Below are 18,767 nucleotides of genomic sequence, written 5' to 3' on the forward strand. Positions count from 1 at the left end.
AAGTATGTGTTTAACTTTTATGTGAGTAGTCCCGTTGATGTCAATGGAACTGCTTATGTGCTTAAAAATAAGCATATGCATAAGTGGTTGGCAGGATCAGTACCTATGTTACTTCCCTGAGTCATATGGTATCATTTCTGTTCCCTAATTGGGTGACTAAACAAACACTGCATACATTGCGTCAAGTACAAATGAATATTCTATTCAGATTTCTCACTCTGTTGGTCAGTTACATAAAACATCCCATCAGGAATCAGAAACATGTGACCTACGGACCTGACTAGGACAGTGAAAAAATTTCAAACAACAAGTGTTGCTCATTGAAAATAGAATTCATACTTCATACTGCGTTGGCTGTTTAACCACCATGTGAAGTACACATTTTACAAGCAAAAGCAGTCTGAAAGTCACTTTTGGTGACTATTCAAGTTGAAAATTCACTTTTCAGGAGTATTCATATTACTGAAGTTGGAATGTTTGTTGAAAGTGAACATTAAAGGGTCACACATAGAAGTGAAAACAGATTTGTGTTTAACAAAATAATTACGTGAGAATTTTCCCAGCCCTGCACCACTATTTGCTCAGCTCAGCTTTCAATACTGTCTCTCTCTGTTTCTGCCTCTGACCTATGACTGTTACCGAGCTAATTCCAGTTCATCCTAAGCCTCACAGAGCAAGGCACCTTTGTCTTTTATAGCTCTGTCAAGTGCCCTGTGCGCTTACAACGCTATAAAAACAGTACATTTTACAAGCAGTTTGGTCCGAGTTAGGCCACTTCACAAGGTTTTTGTTGTTGTTGTTTATAAATATATATATTTTTTTTAAATGATGGAGGTATTGATGTTTGCAGCCAGGTCATGAAACATCTGCAAATGTTACTTTTCACAGAATATTTTACTACCTTTACATGGCAGCGTTAACTGCTTTGTTATATAAAGTTGTGATCACAACGGCCATACATTATTATTTATTCTATATATTACTGTAGCACCAAGACCCCAAATGAGATCAGGCCTCCATTGTGCTAGGCCCTGTGCAAACAGGTAGTAAGGGACAGTCCCTGCCACAAAGAGCTTATGTGCTAAATAATAAATATAGTCAGAGAGAGAAAGAGAGAGAGAGAGAGAGAGAGAGAGAGAGAGAGAGTGTGTGTGTGTGTGTGTGTGTATATAGAGGAAGGATCAGCATAGTTTGTTTTATCAACATTAAATAGAACACAAAGGAAGATAACACAAAGAAATTAGATCGGGATTTTTCACCTCTGGGTCACAATCCCAACAGGTGTTAGGGAATCGCAACCACCCTGTCATTCTTATATTGCTCAGTGGTAAGCAGGTAATGGACAAAAGGGAGGAGGGTCTCCATAGGGTAAAAGGTTGAGAGCCAATGAAATAGATTACAATTGAAAAGGCAGAGAAAAGGAGTTCTAGGACTCCTATCCACCCCGGGTACACATTACAGACCAAACACCACACGGAGTGATATTAAATTACATATAGTTTGGCTATCTAAGTCAGGGGTGGGCAAACTTTTTGGCCCGAGGGCCACATCGGGGAATAGAAATTGTATGGCGGGCCATGAATGCTCACAAAATTGGGATTGGAGTGTGGGAGAGGATGAGGGCTCTGGTTGGGGGTGCAGGCTCTGAGGTGGGGCTGGGGATGAGAGGTTTGGGGTGCAGGAGGGTACTCCAGGCTGGGATGGAGGGGTTTGGAGAGTGGGAGGGGGATGAGGGCTAGGACAGGGGGTTGGGGCGTGGGAAGAGGCTGAGGGGTGTTGGCTCTGAGTGGCGCTTACCTCAAGCAACTCCCGGAAGCAGTGGCATGTCCTACACAGAGGCGCCACCAAGCGGCTCTGTATGCTGCCCCATATGCAGGCACCACCCCTGCAGCTCCCATTGGAGCGCCAGAGGGGCCATTGGAGTGCGTAGGAGCCGGAGCAGGGCCATGCTGTGGCTTCCGGGAGCTGCGTGCTGCGGCCCCTGACCCAGTGCCCCAGACGGAGCAGGGCCGAGCCGCATGATGCGGCCCCCGACCCCGCTCCCCAGCGGGAGTTTGCAGGCTGGCTTAGGGCCGTAGTTTGCCCACCCTGGATCTAAGTCTCTGGTGACTCTTCAATCAGAGATATGGTTGAACTACATGTAGACATACAAGCGAGCTTTACTCTAGCTCAGTAATACTCAGAACTCAGCGGTTTCGGAGCCAAATTAGCAATCAACCTAAATTCCCTCTAAGCTGCGCAGCAGGCTAACAAAGGCCGTGCAGGCAGGGAGAAAAGGAGTACTTGTGGCACCTCAGAGACTAACAAATTTATTAGAGCATAAGCTTTCATGAGCTACAGCTCACTTCATCGGATGCATTTGGTGGAAAAAACAGAGGAGAGATTTATATACACACACACAGAGAACATGAAACAATGGGTTTATCATACACACTGTAAGGAGAGTGATCACTTAAGATAAGCCATCACCAGCAGCAGGGGGGGGAAAGGAGGAAAACCTTTCATAGTGACAAGCAAGGTAGGCTAATTCCAGCAGTTAACAAGAATATCAGAGGTTTCAGAGTAGCAGCCGTGTTAGTCTGTATTTGCAAAAAGAAAAGAAGTACTTGTGGCACCTTAGAGACTAACAAATTTATTAGAGCATAAGCTTTCGTGAGCTACAGCTCACTTCATCAGTTGCATCCGATGAAGTGAGCTGTAGCTCACGAAAGCTTATGCTCTAATAAATTTGTTAGTCTCTAAGGTGCCACAAGTACTCCTTTTCTTTTTAAGAATATCAGAGGAACAGTGGGGGGTGGGGTGGGAGGGAGAAATACCATGGGGAAATAGTTTTACTTTGTGTAATGACTCATCCATTCCCAGTCTCTATTCAAGCCTAAGTTAATTGTATCCAGTTTGCAAATTAATTCCAATTCAGCAGTCTCTCGTTGGAGTCTGTTTTCAGCTCTCGTCCCCTAATGCCCCTACTCTACTTGCGCTACATTGATGACATCTTCATCATCTGGACCCATGGAAAAGAAGCTCTTGAGGAATTCCACCATGATTTCAACAATTTCCATCCCACCATCAACCTCAGCCTGGACCAGTCCACACAAGAGATCCACTTCCTGGACACTACGGTGCTAATAAGCGATGGTCACATAAACATCACCCTATATCGGAAACCTACTGACCGCTATTCCTACCTACATGCCTCTAGCTTTCATCCAGATCATACCACTCGATCCATTGTCTACAGCCAAGCGCTACGATATAACCGCATTTGCTCCAACCCCTCAGACAGAGACAAACACCTACAAGATCTCTATCATGCATTCCTACAACTACAATACCCACCTGCTGAAGTGAAGAAACAGATTGACAGAGCCAGAAGAGTACCCAGAAGTCACCTACTACAGGACAGGCCCAACAAAGAAAACAACAGAACGCCACTAGCCATCCCCTTCAGCCCCCAACTAAAACCTCTCCAACGCATCATCAAGGATCTACAACCTATCCTGAAGGACGACCCATCACTCTCACAGATCTTGGGAGACAGACCAGTCCTTGCTTACACACAGCCCCCCAATCTGAAGCAAATACTCACCAGCAACCACACACCACACAACAGAACCACTAACCCAGGAACCTATCCTTGCAACAAAGCCCGTTGCCAACTCTGTCCACATATCTATTCAGGGGACACCATCATAGGGCCTAATCACATCAGCCACACTATCAGAGACTCGTTCACCTGCGCATCTACCAATGTGATATATGCCATCATGTGCCAGCAATGCCCCTCTGCCATGTACATTGGCCAAACTGGACAGTCTCTACGTAAAAGAATGAATGGACACAAATCAGACGTCAAGAATTATAACATTCAAAAACCAGTTGGAGAACACTTCAATCTCTCTGGTCACTCGATCACAGACCTAAGAGTGGCTATACTTCAACAAAAAAGCTTCAAAAACAGACTCCAACGAGAGACTGCTGAATTGGAATTAATTTGCAAACTGGATACAATTAACTTAGGCTTGAATAGAGACTGGGAATGGATGAGTCATTACACAAAGTAAAACTATTTCCCCATGGTATTTCTCCCTCCCACCCCACCCCCCACTGTTCCTCTGATAGTGAGCTGTAGCTCACGAAAGCTTATGCTCTAATAAATTTGTTAGTCTCTAAGGTGCCACAAGTACTCCTTTTCTTTTTGCGAATACAGACTAACACGGCTGCTATTCTGAAACCTCTGATATTCTTGTTAACTGCTGGAATTAGCCTACCTTGCTTGTCACCATGAAAGGTTTTCCTCCTTTCCCCCCCCTGCTGCTGGTGATGGCTTATCTTAAGTGATCACTCTCCTTACAGTGTGTATGATAAACCCATTGTTTCATGTTCTCTGTGTGTGTGTGTATATAAATCTCTCCTCTGTTTTTTCCACCAAATGCATCCGATGAAGTGAGCTGTAGCTCACAAAAGCTTATGCTCTAATAAATTTGTTAGTCTCTAAGGTGCCACAAGTACTCCTTTTCTTTTTGTGAATACAGACTAACACGGCTGCTACTCTGAAACCAGGCAGGGAGAGGCGCCCTTCCCCTGGCCCGGCCCAGCCTAGCCCAGCTGGAGCTGCCATGGCTGGGGAGACGCTCCTCTCACCCTGGCCCTGAGCTGCTGCAGCAAGAGAGGGCTGGGGGAAGTCCTCTCCTTCTGCCGCAGCCCCGGGGCAGCCTGCACCCCAAACCCCTCATCCATGGCCGCATCCCCAGCCAGAGCCCTCAGCCCCCACACTCCAACCCTTTGCCTCAGTCCTGAGCCCCCTCCTGCACCTTGAACCTCTCATCCCCAGCCCCACCCCAGAACCTTCATCCGCACCTGTAGCCCTCACCCCCCTGCACCCCAACCCTCTGCCCCAGCCCTGAGCCCAATCCCACATCTCTCATCCCCAGCCCCACCCCAGAACCTGCATCCCCAGCCAGAACCCTCACTCCCCCGCACCCCAATCCTCTGCCCCCGCCCTGAGCTCCCTCCCACGCTCCGAACCCCTTGGCCCCACCCCCACCACACATCACCTCCATATTGCAAAAAGAAAAGGAGGACTTGTGGCACCTTAGAGACTAACAAGTAGCTCACAAAAGCTTATGCTCAAATACATTTGTTAGTCTCTAAGTTGCCACAAGTCCTCCTTTTCTTTTTGTGAATACAGACTAACACGGCTGCTACTCTGACACCTCCATGTTGGTCCATATAGGAAAACTCATTCTGCACATGGACGTAAAAAATTAAAGGGAACACTGCAATCAACATTACCCAAAAGAGCCAGAGTAGTGTGAATTCACTGTTTCATTTACTATTTTTACATACATACATATATATATTATTTTCACAACAAACGACTGACCAAATATTCTACATTTGGTTAATAACATAGTAAAAGCATCCTGATTGGTTAATAATTAAATCACACAGTGTTTTACTATCCTGCAGCTCTTTGTAGTGCCTGAGACACATTAAAGAGCCACTTGTGGCTTCTGGAGCCTCAGTCTGAGTATCACTGCTCTAGCTAGTGCAAGTAACAATAGCAGTGAAGTCAGAGAGGCATGGGCTTCAGCATGGGTTGGTACAAGCCCACACGAGACCTTGGATGCTTCCACGGTTGGCTAGCCCATGCTGCCGCGGCTTCACTGCTATTGGTGCTTGCACCAGTTGGATTAAAGCTAGTTTGGGCATGTCTACACACAATCACACCTTTGACTGCAGTATAGATATACCCTAAGTAATTCTAACAGCAAAGTAGATGACCAGACAGAAGTATTTTGTATATTGCTTTTACTATTACAGAATCACTCTTAGCTACTTGGAGCCTCTGATGAAGCTATGAAGCTCTGTTGAAACAACAATGATCTGTAATCATAGCTAATATGACCTAACATTTCTAAAGGCAAAAGAGGAAATAGTATGTCTAACCTGTATTTGTTGCAAGAACAACATTAGCCCGGGTAAGGATTTCAGTCATAGCAGTTTCTTCTCGCTCCTTCAGCTCCTTTCTCAGTGCCTTAATCTCATTTCGGAAATGACTTCTCTCCCCCTTGTCCTGGGTCTTTTTGGTTTTTGTCTGCACAATGGAAATCAAAACCAGATGAAAAAGACAGCCTATAGTCCAAGGACTACTAAAGGAAATTTGTAGTAGCCCATTTAACAACGAAAGCAACAGAATCTCTGGCATAAGCGCAATTTACTGAATTTCATTCAACCGCACTTCATTAAAAAAAAAAAAATACAAGATTGCTCTACAGGCTTATGACTCCAACCCTAAAACCCTTATTCCCATGGTTATCATGTGACTGAGGTTTGCAGGATACACTCTAGAATCTTAAAACATGATCCATAGCCTAATCTTGATCTGTCCTAAATAATCTCGGTTACTCATTTCTGCAGCCATTACTCCTTTCCAAGCACAAGGAGGAGGCAGGGGAGGAACTGAGAGACCATCAGAGTAACACTCTGTTCTCTGCTCTACTCATGGGAAGCTGTAACTAGAGAGTTTGCCCCTTACTCAGGACAGACTGGAAAGTTCCAATGTATCCTTCACACAGTAAGGCTAAATGAGTTGTTTGCACTCATCTAGCCTAATCAGCAGCTTTACACTTTTTATCAACTGCCTTTACACTTTCATAAATGATTTAGAATATTTTTAATAGAGAGGGTTTTTTTTAGTTGCACCTATTTAAAAAATAAACCAGAGGTTTCTAAAATATCCATGGTTAATCTTTGGTGGATGTGGTGCATTGGCAAAGCCACCTCCCATTGCAATTCATCTTGGAAGGGCACCAACCTCGCACAGCAATGATGCGCTCCCAAACGGAAAACAACTTTGGAATGGTTTTATCTCCCTGGTGGTCAAAACTTATTAGAAAGCTGGAAAGGCTACAAAAACTCCACTCGCTCAAACTGCAGCAGTAAGTTGTTTGCTGTGGAAGAGAGTGGGTGAAAAGCAAACTTGGCTTTGATTATAGATACTATGCTGACTAGTGCCATAGATGGCTAAGACAAACAGATACCAATTACATCTCTTGCAAAACAGCAGGAAGCAGAGGGGAAATGGGAAAATATATGGCCTCAGTAGATTGATGTTTACATTTTGCTCTGCAGAAGGATCCTGTGCAACTAAAACTGTTAGTAAAAGAAATAAGTGGAGTAACTGTATCCTGAAATCTGCTGCTGTCATGAGTACGTGTAGAGCAGATTGGATCTGAGCACAGAAAGCAGTCAGGGGAGCCAGCTGCAGTGTGACGGGGCCAAGGCAATGGAGTAAGTGTGGTAGAAGGACCGGAGGAACCTTTTGGAGTACACAGCATACAGTAATAGAGTTCTGTTTGCTGCTCTTTGCTATTATCTTTGTCTTCATCTTTTGCACATAAAATCAGTGCAGCTATGCGTCGCCATCAAAAAGTTATTTATTGCTGAAGGACCGATAAAGATCAGGGCCCCATTGTGCCAGGTAGGGTACAAACGGAGGTACAGACAGTCCCCATCCCAACGAGCTTGCAGTCTAAAGAGATAAGGCAGACAAAGGGACAGAACACACCAACAGAGTGATGATTTGCAAACGGCATGTTAATTACACGATTTTTTTTTTGAGGGAATGGGGGTTTTATTGGAAGGGGATGAGCTAAATGAAGAGACAAAGGTTGAAGGGGACAAGACAAGGGAGAGAAAAGTTAGGGGTGAAAGTAAAAGGATAAGAAGGGCAGGTGGAGTGAGGCTGAGGTGAAAAGACTGGGGAGGTGGGGGAGCAAGAAAGCATCTGGAATATCATCTATACAGCTTCAATACGGTATCCTGTATTTTCAACAAACATCCCTGATTGGCCACTCTCAGTATTTTCCTTTCAGATTTCCTCCCAAGAGGCCAAGACTAGCCAGCTGTGACACATGGGGAGGGGCAAGGCATCTAGCTCAGCTTCCATGTCAGTTCAAAAGTAGAGCAATTTGAACACTGTCCAATATCATGCTGCTCTTGACATGATGACTCAATCTGGGGCAGGGGGGAAAGGAGAACATAAATCTGGAGCATCGTTCTTCAGAGAGAGAATCTCTGGGGAAATTAAAGTACAGATGGTTTCATTGCCATGGGATCCAATCAGTGAGCCTTAAAATATCTTCTTGCTAATTCTGCATTTTGAGGATTAAGCATACACCCAGTGCTTAATTTGTGCCAGGGCTGAGCCCTGACACCTCTAGCAGTTCATAGGCCCAGCACTCTCGGCTTGCCACATCAGTTATGAAAGTAAAAAAACTGCTTGAGCCCCGGAACCTCTTTCATTACAAATAAAACATCGCATAAACCCCTTTAAAGTCCTCCCTTCAGCAGCCATTTTGGAACGCAGTTCATCAACCATATCCATTCCCACAAGAGGAAGCAGAAAGGAAAACCCTAGTACCCATTCCCCCCTAGTTTCCATTCTGCTATAGGGAATCAGGAGAGTCAAGGGGCTTGTCGGTCAAAATTCCCCATTTCCTCAACGTATCCCCAAGAAAGCAAAGTTGAGGGGAAAAATTAGCTGAAAATTGGAAAGTTGTGAAATGACTTAAAATATAATCAAAATCTATGGCTTACAGATGAGAAAACAACCTAAGTCTCTGTTAAAGCAGATGCTAAGTAACTGCTGGAAACCCATTCATTTTACAGGACAGACCCCTGGCTGTGCATACCTATCCATCTATCCATGGAACAAAGTCCTTTCCTGCCCCAATGTCTACCTGCAGGAACCTGAATGAAAAAGCTGCCAGGAGACCTGTCTACCAAGTGAGGTTCTTTTCTAGCTCTCAGCTGCTTCTACTGCAAATATGCTCAAAAGCAGCAACAGAAATGCAAGATGATGAATAGCCTCAATTGAAAAACTTAAGTAAGCTGCTGCCGTAGCAATAGCTGCACATGAATGATTATGGATCTAGAAGCCACAGTCAATCTGCACCATCTATATAGTAGAAATGTGTTGCCTTGTCTCTAGCCTTGCAAAGAAAGTCTGAAGACTGCTGCTTGGGAGCAAAACCTTCCAGCTTTGCAGGCAAAAGTCAGCATTTTATTGGGGAGGGGGAGGAAGGAGAGCAGTGGTACAAAAAATGGCCTTGGAGGCTTTCACTTCACGGTTGTGCATTTTAGCTTCTACTGGAGATGTTAAAAGGAGTCATGATCTTAGGGAATGCAGAGAACAAAGAGGAAGGGAAGGACTGATTAATCATGGGGGAACTAGATAACAGATTTTGGCAGACATGACACAATTTTTGTTGTGCTGGGATATGAGGATACCTCAAGTGTTTCACTGTGTGAGAAGGGAATATTTGCCAGCACAGTGTGTTGAGATTGTAAAGCCATCCCGTGCCATGCCATCATTGGGGGGAAACATTAATCTGCACTGAAATGTTTTATGCCAATTAAAATAGTGCCGCATTCTAAATTAAGCTATAAATAATTACATTAAAATCATAATGGGAGGATGTATCATGGCAACCAGAACCATCATTCTGAAGTTATTTACTGATGTGACTGTGTCCCTGCCTTTTCAGTGTAAAAGGTAAAATTGCAGAAAGGTGCCACACTGACTGTCTGGAGGCTGCAGTGGCTAGCCACAGAGCACAGACAATACAGCACACTCTTCTCTGCCACACCCTGCCGCGATGTCTCAATCATCACCCGGATGGACCAGCTCTAGCCATACAGGCCCACTCCAGTCAATGGAGCAGCTCCCACAGGCTTTAACGTGGGTATTCAGTCTTCTCCACCTGCACTCAATCCATGGCCTCTCTGCTGAGTCTGTCAACAAGGCTGATGACTGTGCCGATGTGGACACCTGTCCAATAGGAACTATGCTGAAACCACCTAACCCTTTTACAGAGACCACACTAACCAGCACTAAAGGCACTGCTGGCACTTCACAAAGATAAATGGAATGGCAGCAACTGGCCATCATTTCTAGTCTTGGGTTGTATTTGAACCACTAACCTAGATGTGAATAAATAAATATCCCACTACCAACCCTCTGGACTATTCATACCGTTAATTATGTCTTCTCTTTTCAGAAGTATCCAAATGATAAAATGACATGGAATAACTCAGTTCTGAGAGCAAGCTGTAGCTTTTAAAAGTGCATAACATGCAACTAAATAGACCACAGTTGTGACGTGCCAGGAGACAACCACAACCACTGACAATTGGTAGAAGGGAGGGTTTGCTAGCCATTTTATGAGGACCTTGCTTTGATGCGTTTCACTTATTAGCAGGACAAAGATCTCACCAACACAAGGACACTCAATACCCACATAGACTTGGTCCATGATCCAATACCATTACAACATGCTGCCACACGAGAATCCCTTTCACTCACTCCTAGGACCAACAGGGCTTAGCAGTGGCATACTGAGACTAGGAAAGTATGCTTCGCAGGTCCTCTGTGTTCAGTATGGTGATTTGTGTCGATGAGCCATAGCTGGAGCCTCAACCAGCCCTACACGGCCAGAAAGAAGGAGGATATTGTGCCACTGAGTGGGAATCGGGCAAAAGTGGGGAAATCCTGAAAGGCCCCCTGCCCATCAAAAAGTAATAAGAATATTTCTCTCTTATACAGAGCTTGGATCTCACACCTCTTTGCCCGGGATGAGGAATGGGTGTCCTTAGCCCCACTTTCCAAATGTGGAAACACACTCAGGAAAAAGAACAGGAGGAGTTGTGGCATCTTAGAGACTATCAAATTTATTTGAGCATAAGCTTTCGTGAGCTATAGCTCACTTCATCGGATGCATGAGCTGTAGCTCACGAAAGCTTATGCTCAAATAAATTTGTTAGTCTCTAAGGTGCCACAAGTCCTCCTTTTCTTTTTGCGAATACAGACTAACCCGGCTGCTACTCTGAAACACTCAGGAAAGAGGAAATGACATTCCCAATGTTGCACAGCACAGTCAACGACAGAACCCATGGCTCTCAGACCACTGCCATGTCCACCCTACTGTCTCCTTATTCCCACAGGAGAGAAGAAATCAGGTTCTAATTATGAATATCTTCTTGCATAAGAAATCTAAGGAACACTGTGAAAACGGCTCATGTCAGGGTCTCATGTTTGAAAGACTGAAATGGATTCATTAATACTAAGTGTTCTTTTGGCATACAAAGCAGAGCAGTCATAAGGAACAGCCTTATGGAAAGGGCAGCTAAAGATTTTTTTCTTTTAGACCTGTAGTAAACATATTACACAGACAGTTTTCCACAGTGCATTACTTTTAACCCTTCACTGCCTCAGAATGATCTACAACTGCTGAGCAAAGGGAAACCTCCAGCCTCTCTGAATCCTGTACACTCCTCCACTTGAATGACCCTCATCATAGATCCAAAGTCATCACCAGGTCTCACTTTTATGGATGTAGGATACTTACAGCTGAAATACAGGATTAGAAGCAAGACAAAAACCAAGGACAGAGTGAGTCCATTACTCAGTGAGGGAGGGGAAAACAATAATGGAAAATGTGGAATAATGGAAAAGGTGGAAATGACAGAAGTGTTAAATGACTTTTTTTGTTTCGGTTTTCACCAAAAAGGTTAGTAGCAATTGGACATCAAACATAGTGAATACCAGTGAAAATGAGGTAAGATCAGAGGCTTAAATAGGGAAAGAACAAGTTCAAAATTACTTAACAAGTTAGATGTCTTCAAGTTACCAGGGCCTGATGAAATATATCCTAGAATACTCAAGGAGCTGACTGAGGAGATATCTGAGCCATTAGCAATTATCTTCAAAAAGTCATGGAAGATAGGAGAGATTCCAGAGGACTGGAAAAGGGCAAATATAGTGCCCATCTATAAAAAGGGAAATAAGGACAACCCAGAGAATTACAGACCAGTCAACTTAATTTCAGTACCGGGAAAGATAATGGAGCAAATAATTAAGCAATCAATTTGCAAACACCTAGAAGATGATAAGTAACAGTCAGAATGGATTTGTCAAGAACAAATTGTGTCAAAACAACCTAACAGCTTTCTTTGACGGGGTAACAAACCTTGTGGATGGGGGGAAGCAGTAGATATGGTATACCTTGACTTTAGTAAGTCTTTTGATACTGTCTCACATGACCTGAAACAATCTAGGGAAATACAATCTAGATGGAGCTATTAAAAAGTGAGTGTATAACTGGTTGCAAAAATGTTCTCAGAGAGTACTTATCAGTGGTTCACAGTCAAGCTGGAAGGGCATATCGAGTGGGGTCAGTTCTGGGTCCAGTTCTCGTCAATATCTTCATCAATGATTTAGAAAATGGCATTGAGACTACACTTACAAATTTGCAGACGATCTCAATCTGGGAGGGGTTGCAAGTGCTTTGGAGGCTAGGATTAAAATTCACAATGATTTGGACAAACTGGAGAAATGGTCTGAAGTACAGAGGATGAAATTCAATAAGGACAAATGCAAAGTACTCCACTTTGGAAGCAACAATCAGCTGCACACATACAAAATGGGAAATGACTGCCTAGGAAGGAGTACTACAGAAAGGGATCTGAGAATCATAGTTGATCATAAGCTAAATTTGAGTCAACAGAGTAACACTGTTGCAAAAAAAGCAAACATCATTCTGGGATGTATTAGCAGGAGTATTGGAAGCAAGACACAAGAAGTAAGTAATTCTTCCGCTATACTCTGCGCTTAGACCCCAACTGGGAGTATTGGAGTATTGTGTCCAGTTCTGGGTTCCCCATTTCAGGAAAGATGTGGACAAATTGGAGAAAGGTCAGAGAAGAGCAACCAAAATGATTAAAGGTCTAGAAAACATGTCCTATAAGGGAAGATTGAAAAAAATGGGTTTGCTTAGTCTGGAGAAGAGAAGACTGAGAGGGGACATTATAACAGTTTTCAAGTATATAAAAGGTTGTTACAAGGGGGAGGGGGGAAAATCATTCTCCTTAACATCTAAGGATAACACAAGAAGCAATGGGCTTAAATTGCAGCAAGGGAGGTTTAGGTTGGACATTAGGAAAAACTTCCTAACTATCAGGGTGGATACGCACAGGAATAAATTGCCTAAGGAGGCTGTGGAATCTCCATCTTTGAAGATTTTTAAGAGCAGGTTGGACAAACACCTGTCAGGGATGGTCTAGATAATATTTAGTCCTTCCAGGAGTGCAGGGACTGGACTAGATGACCTCTCAAGGTCCCTTCCAGTCCTACGATTCTATGATTATTCAAAGTATCATTTTAAGATTCCTGCACTACAATTTATTTGTAATAAATTTTGCATTTGTTTCCTACATTTGATCTCAACAAAATGAGGGATCTGATTCTATTTTATAGGTGATAGCTGCCCGTAGTGAGTGCATTGAAAGTAGGAAGAAATCATAATAGAGCTGTAAGAGTGACATTTTGGTGCATATTAACATCAACCCAGATCATTGTCTGCAGTATAAATATTATCTAGAGAGTAAGTCTGTTGACAGTGGAATGAGACACATACGAATGCCTGGTCAATATCCTTCCTGATATCTGCCACTATCTGGGCATTATCGCCACGTGCCAAGACTGCATCCAGGGAATGATGCTGGATGGTCTCCAGCAGACGAGCAGGGTGACCAAGACGCAGTATCTTCTCCTTATAGCCAGCCAGTCTTTCCACCAGATTATCCACTGCAATATTTGAGGGAGCACAACACAGGACCTTGGAGACAAAAGAAAGTGCTAATTAACTTCAAACACTGAACTGCTGAGGATTGCAAAGCCTCTGATTAAGAGCATTTAAAGTAAGGACCGTCTCACCAGTGTAGACAGGAGGGAAGAGGAGATTGGTGAATGTAGCTAAGAGGAAAGGCAACAGTTTAAATCTCTGTAGCTTCAAAATACTGCTGGAAACACACATGTACACAACACAAAACAGTGCAAGTTTTTAAATAATTACCTACAGTCTATGTCTCAAGACTTCACTTAGGCCTTGTGTACACCTGGGATTTGCCCCAGTTCCAGCCATCCACATAGCTGTATATTTGCAACCGATAGCATAGGCAGGTGAAGCTGCTACTTGCACCAGAAGAACTTATCCTGGTTTCAGCCAATGGCTAGAATTGGGGGAAATCTCTGATGTTGACAAGGCCCTCAATTCCAAAGTACAGACACCTTGTATGCTCAAACAACGCAAATGACAACATGTAAATGCACAATCTATAGCTACAGCACTAGCACTAGAATGATGGACTGGTTGGCTCAATCAGATAGGGCCCTTTTCTCTCAGGAGTCAAAGCCTGGGCTCTCTGAAGACGATTAATGACTGCTCAATATGCTTCCCTCCCTCCCACACCCACAGGTGCCATGCAAGTGACTTAACATTCTCAAGAGAACCCCATAGTAGGACAAGAGCTGGCTTCCTGGCCCCTAACAGATATGTATTGATGCAAAAAAAATGAAATACCATTTAATAAGGATTCAGAACTAGCATGTTTTATAAAACTTTACAGCAGTGTATATTTAGTGAGACAATATGGAAAGCCACCCCCATGTCACACAGCCCACAAATGTGACATTTCATCAGCTGGAGGGGAAGGGTGGTCCTGTGGTTAGATACTGAACTGGGAATCAAAAGATGTTGGATCAATTCCTACCTCTGCCATCGATTTCCTGTGTGGCGTTGGGGAAATCTCTTAATCTCTCTGTGCCTCTCGTCTCCATGTGCAGAACGAGGAAAACAACACTTCCCTACTTCCGATGGGTGGGTGAGAATAAACCATTCACTTTTATGGGGCAGTCATACTACGCTGACTGTAATCATTGGGGCAGAGACTTTCTTAGACTATTTGCACATACAGCACCTAGCACAATGGGGTCCCAGTCTTAGTTGGGAACTCTGGATACGACTGTAAAATAAAGAATACAAATCCAGGCATTGCTAGAGTGCCCATCATTGTAGTGTCTAGGCAACTTAAGCCACTGCTTCCAAGTGGACCTGGTACATGGGGTAAAATATGTCAGGTGCTGCCCAATGGATCAGAGATGTCAAAGGCACTGGCACATAGGTGCTGAAACTAGGGGTACTGCCACACCTCCTGGCTTGACGTGGTTTCCATTATATACAAAGTTTACAGTTTGGTTCAATGGCTCTCAGCACCTGCACTATACAAATTGTTCTGGCACTGGTGCATACACACACACTTTTTTCTTTTTACTATCAATTCCCCCGACTAATGGGGCAGGTATGAGAGTCAATACGGAAGCTGCAGTGAAATGTAGCAGGGATGGGCAGCAATAAAGAATTCCACAGCTCAACATTAGCTGATTAGTTAGCAAAATAAGCATATCCCTAGCGATTCTGGCATCTCTCACTCACTTTCAGGCCTTGCTGCACTGCTTGAAGTATTAGCTCGACCACGGTAGTGGTTTTGCCAGTTCCAGGTGGTCCATGGATGATGGCAAGTTCTTTCTGTGCCAGTGAGAAGGAAACAGCCTCCCTCTGGGAGACATCCAGTGATTCATTATAGAATTTTAAAGGCTCTGTGGAAACAGCAGAGGATCATTCAGATGTCAGCTACACATTGGGCATTTGCAAAAGAGTGAATACACAAGTACAAATGAAGTATGTTCTTGGTAGCTGGTGTGAATTAGTCTGACAATGAGAATAACATTTCTAGCGAGCAAGGCAAGCTGTTTAACACCCTGGGGACTAACACTTGAAACTTGGATTTCTTTCAAAAATGATAGGTTATATGCATTTTCCTGATCATCCTTGCTTTGTTATCTTGGGCATGCTTCAGAGGGAGTGTGTATTATTTTTCCAGATAGTGTCTTATCAAAACACTGCTGCACTGGACAGCATTTAAAGGAGCAGTCTACTTAAGGGAAAACCAAAGGGTGGTGGTGGTTGTTGTTAAAGGGACCAGAAATGTTTTGATAATGCTAAAAATTCAATTGGAGAAAATTCAGAGGTTTTTTTTAATTTAATCATTCCTCTGCTGATTATGAATCCACACACAAGAGCATTGTGTTAGCAACCAGGAGAAGTAGAAAAATTACACTGGCTGTAAACAAAAGTAAAACAGACCAGCCTAGTTTCACTGCACAACCCCAAGCAAACAGCATAAATGGTGAAAAAGAAAATTAGATTTTCAAATCTCTTTCAGTTCTAATTATCTAAGATGTTGCTAGCAACACAGGAAAAGGAAAACTAATATGTGACTTTCATTTTGACTGTGCTCTTAATTTCAAAATATGGGATTCTTATCTTATTTCTACAAGGAGTTTATTTCTCTTTATACCTCTCAGATTTCTCTGAGTTAGAGCCAACTTTATTCTCATCCCACATAATCCTGTTGCTAATTTCCCTTGTTATTACTGCAAATTAATTACCATGGAAAAGCTAACTCATGAGACTGAAGTTTACACATAAAAATGATGGGTGAAAACCCACATAAGGCAGGCTCCTGGTACCATCTTTTGCCTGGTGTCATTCATTAATTTCACTTAGGGCCTGATGCAAAGCCCAAAGAAATCAGTGGGAGACTTTCTATTGAAAGTGACTTTCCATCTTCAATGAACTTTAGATCAGGCCCTGGCACATTGGCAGGTTGAATGATGTTCTTCCCTTTGGTACAGATTTTGCCACCTCGGGCACCCACCTTTAAAACTACTGAGCACAGGTTAATAACACAGGGGGCTCAAAAGGCTTCAAGGGGGAGGGGAAGAAAATGGTGTCTTGTCCTTGGGTCTTATTCTGCCCCCCCCCCTTTTTTTTTTTTTGAGGGTAGAGCCTGTTACAGTAACTAGCAGAAGAATATCAGGTCTTTATAGGATAGGGAAAAATCAGCTCCCAAATGAGAGGCATGTCCCACAAAGAGGAATAGTTGGCAAGTAGGAGTCATTGCTTTTTTTTTTTAGTTTGGCAAACAGGAACAGGTGTTTTCAATTGCATGCTGGCAAAAGGTGTTCAATGGAGTAGGCATATCAGGAGGAGTGACAGTGCCAGCTTCTTCCCCCTCATCAGTGTGCTTATTTAGAGGGGCCATCACTCACAAGGACAAGGTGGCCCAGACCCCAAGCCCATTCAGTCCTCAGCCTCACTCTACAACCACTAAAAAGAGGTAAACATTGAGAATATTTTGTGTGTGTACCAGTTGATTTCACTATGGCCACCAAGCAGCCATCAGTCACTGGCATGGGGTGGAGGAACCGCACATTAAGCCAGGACAGAAAGGGGTTTCGTGGTCTCGCCTGCAGACAGGGCTTGAGGTCTGGGCCACTCCACAACACCTGCCAGAAGCGTCAAGCCTAGAGGGGAGCATTCTCCAGCTGGACAGAAGATCCAGGAGGGCCAAGAAGAGAGACCGGAGGAGGCAGAGGGAGGAGCCCTTTTGTAGATCCGGAAGGAACTTGTTCCCAAAGGTCAGAAAACTACAGGCTGTCCAAAAGACAAAGGGGAGGAACAGTGGTGGACCTACCCTGAGTGGCAGGGAGTTCAGGCTACAGACTGCTCAGCCATCTGGCAACTGGAAGAAGAGCCTGTGGAGCAGTTTTCCCCTGAGAGTCAAATTTGGAAACCTCTCCAGGTCTCTCTGAGGTTATAACCAGTCTGCGAAATGGAATGGGCAGGTGGTGGGTTTTGTCTCTCTAGAACAGACCCCAGCTCATTCCCAGCTTAGGCCTGGACTTTTTGTTGATTCTTCAGATTGTTAGTTTGATTAAAGAGTTTTTCATCCCTAGCCCCACTCAGAGGGAAAATCTTCCTTTCTAGTTCCTGCCATGGCCAGCTGGCCTTCTACTGACACAACACTTGCCTGTGCTGACCAAGTTGCTGCTTTCCGGCTGCTGCTGTGGCCTCTTTGTTGGTCTCATTTCTCTTCTCCATATAAAATTTAGGCTCAGAATATCTGCTGTGAAATACACACAGCTCATCTGATCTGCTTCAATCTACAAGCAGATTGTTGTTCTTAAGAGCTACTCAGAATTATTTTTTTAATTAAGAATTTCCAGGTATAGCCTGAAATCAGACCTGGCAGCATACTTAGGCCTTCATGTACATAGAAGAAATGAATACATGTATGTCAGGCCTCTCTTCCAATCAGTGCTCTGCTTGCAAATTTTAATCCTAATAAATAGAGTGTGCAAGGGCCTGTTCACACACCCAGCACCCCTGGGCTTGGTGGCTGTGAGTCACACAGATGAGACGCTGGAATCTTATCGCCATTGCAGCCCTGGTTTGGACAAGCCAAAACCCTTTTCAGTGTCAGAGCTATGAGGAAGCAGTTTGTAGGGAGAGTTACACGAGGAGCCTGTGAAGTGGGATGGTATCCCTCTAGCACAGAGGTGGGCAAACTATGGCCCACGGGCCACATCCAGCCCACGGGACCGCACTGCCCGGCCCTTGAGCTCCCAGCTGGGGAGGCTAGCCCCCAGCCCCTCCCCTGCTGTCCCCCCTTCCCCGCAGCCTCAGCTCACCGTGCCACCAGCACTCTGGGCGGCGAGGCTGTGAGCTCCTGCCGGCCAGTGCGGCTGCGAGAGCCACCGGCCTGCCCCAGTGCTCTAGACTGCGCGGCAGCATGGCTGGCTCCAGCTGGGCGGCACGGCTGCCATTCCTGGTGCTCTAAGCAGCATGGTAAAGGGGTGGGGAGCGGGGGGGGGAGGGTTGGGTAAGGGGCACAGGGTCCCGGGGGCAGTCAGGGGACAGGGAGCAGGGGGCGGTTGGATAGGCATGGGAGTCCTGGGGGGCCTGTCGGGGGTGGGGGTGTGGATAGGGGTCAGGGCAGTCAGGGGACAGGGAGCAGGGGGG

General features: G+C 44.6%; 1 protein-coding gene across 3 annotated transcripts in view; it reads right to left on the reverse strand.

Moving 5' to 3' along the window:
* IGHMBP2 (immunoglobulin mu DNA binding protein 2) overlaps nucleotides 1-18,767 on the reverse strand; it is a 78,275-nt gene that overhangs the window by 42,561 nt on the left and 16,947 nt on the right. For all 3 annotated transcript variants that reach the window (XM_038404690.2, XM_038404688.2, XM_043517908.1), the window contains 3 exons: nucleotides 15,336-15,499; nucleotides 13,479-13,679; nucleotides 5,950-6,097 (listed from right to left, as the gene is read on the reverse strand). In XM_038404690.2, coding sequence (XP_038260618.1) covers nucleotides 5,950-6,097; nucleotides 13,479-13,679; nucleotides 15,336-15,499 — 513 coding nt within the window. The remainder of the gene's footprint in view (nucleotides 1-5,949; nucleotides 6,098-13,478; nucleotides 13,680-15,335; nucleotides 15,500-18,767) is intronic.

The sequence above is a fragment of the Dermochelys coriacea genome, chromosome 6, assembly GCF_009764565.3.
Source record: "Dermochelys coriacea isolate rDerCor1 chromosome 6, rDerCor1.pri.v4, whole genome shotgun sequence".
NCBI lineage: Eukaryota > Metazoa > Chordata > Testudines > Dermochelyidae > Dermochelys > Dermochelys coriacea.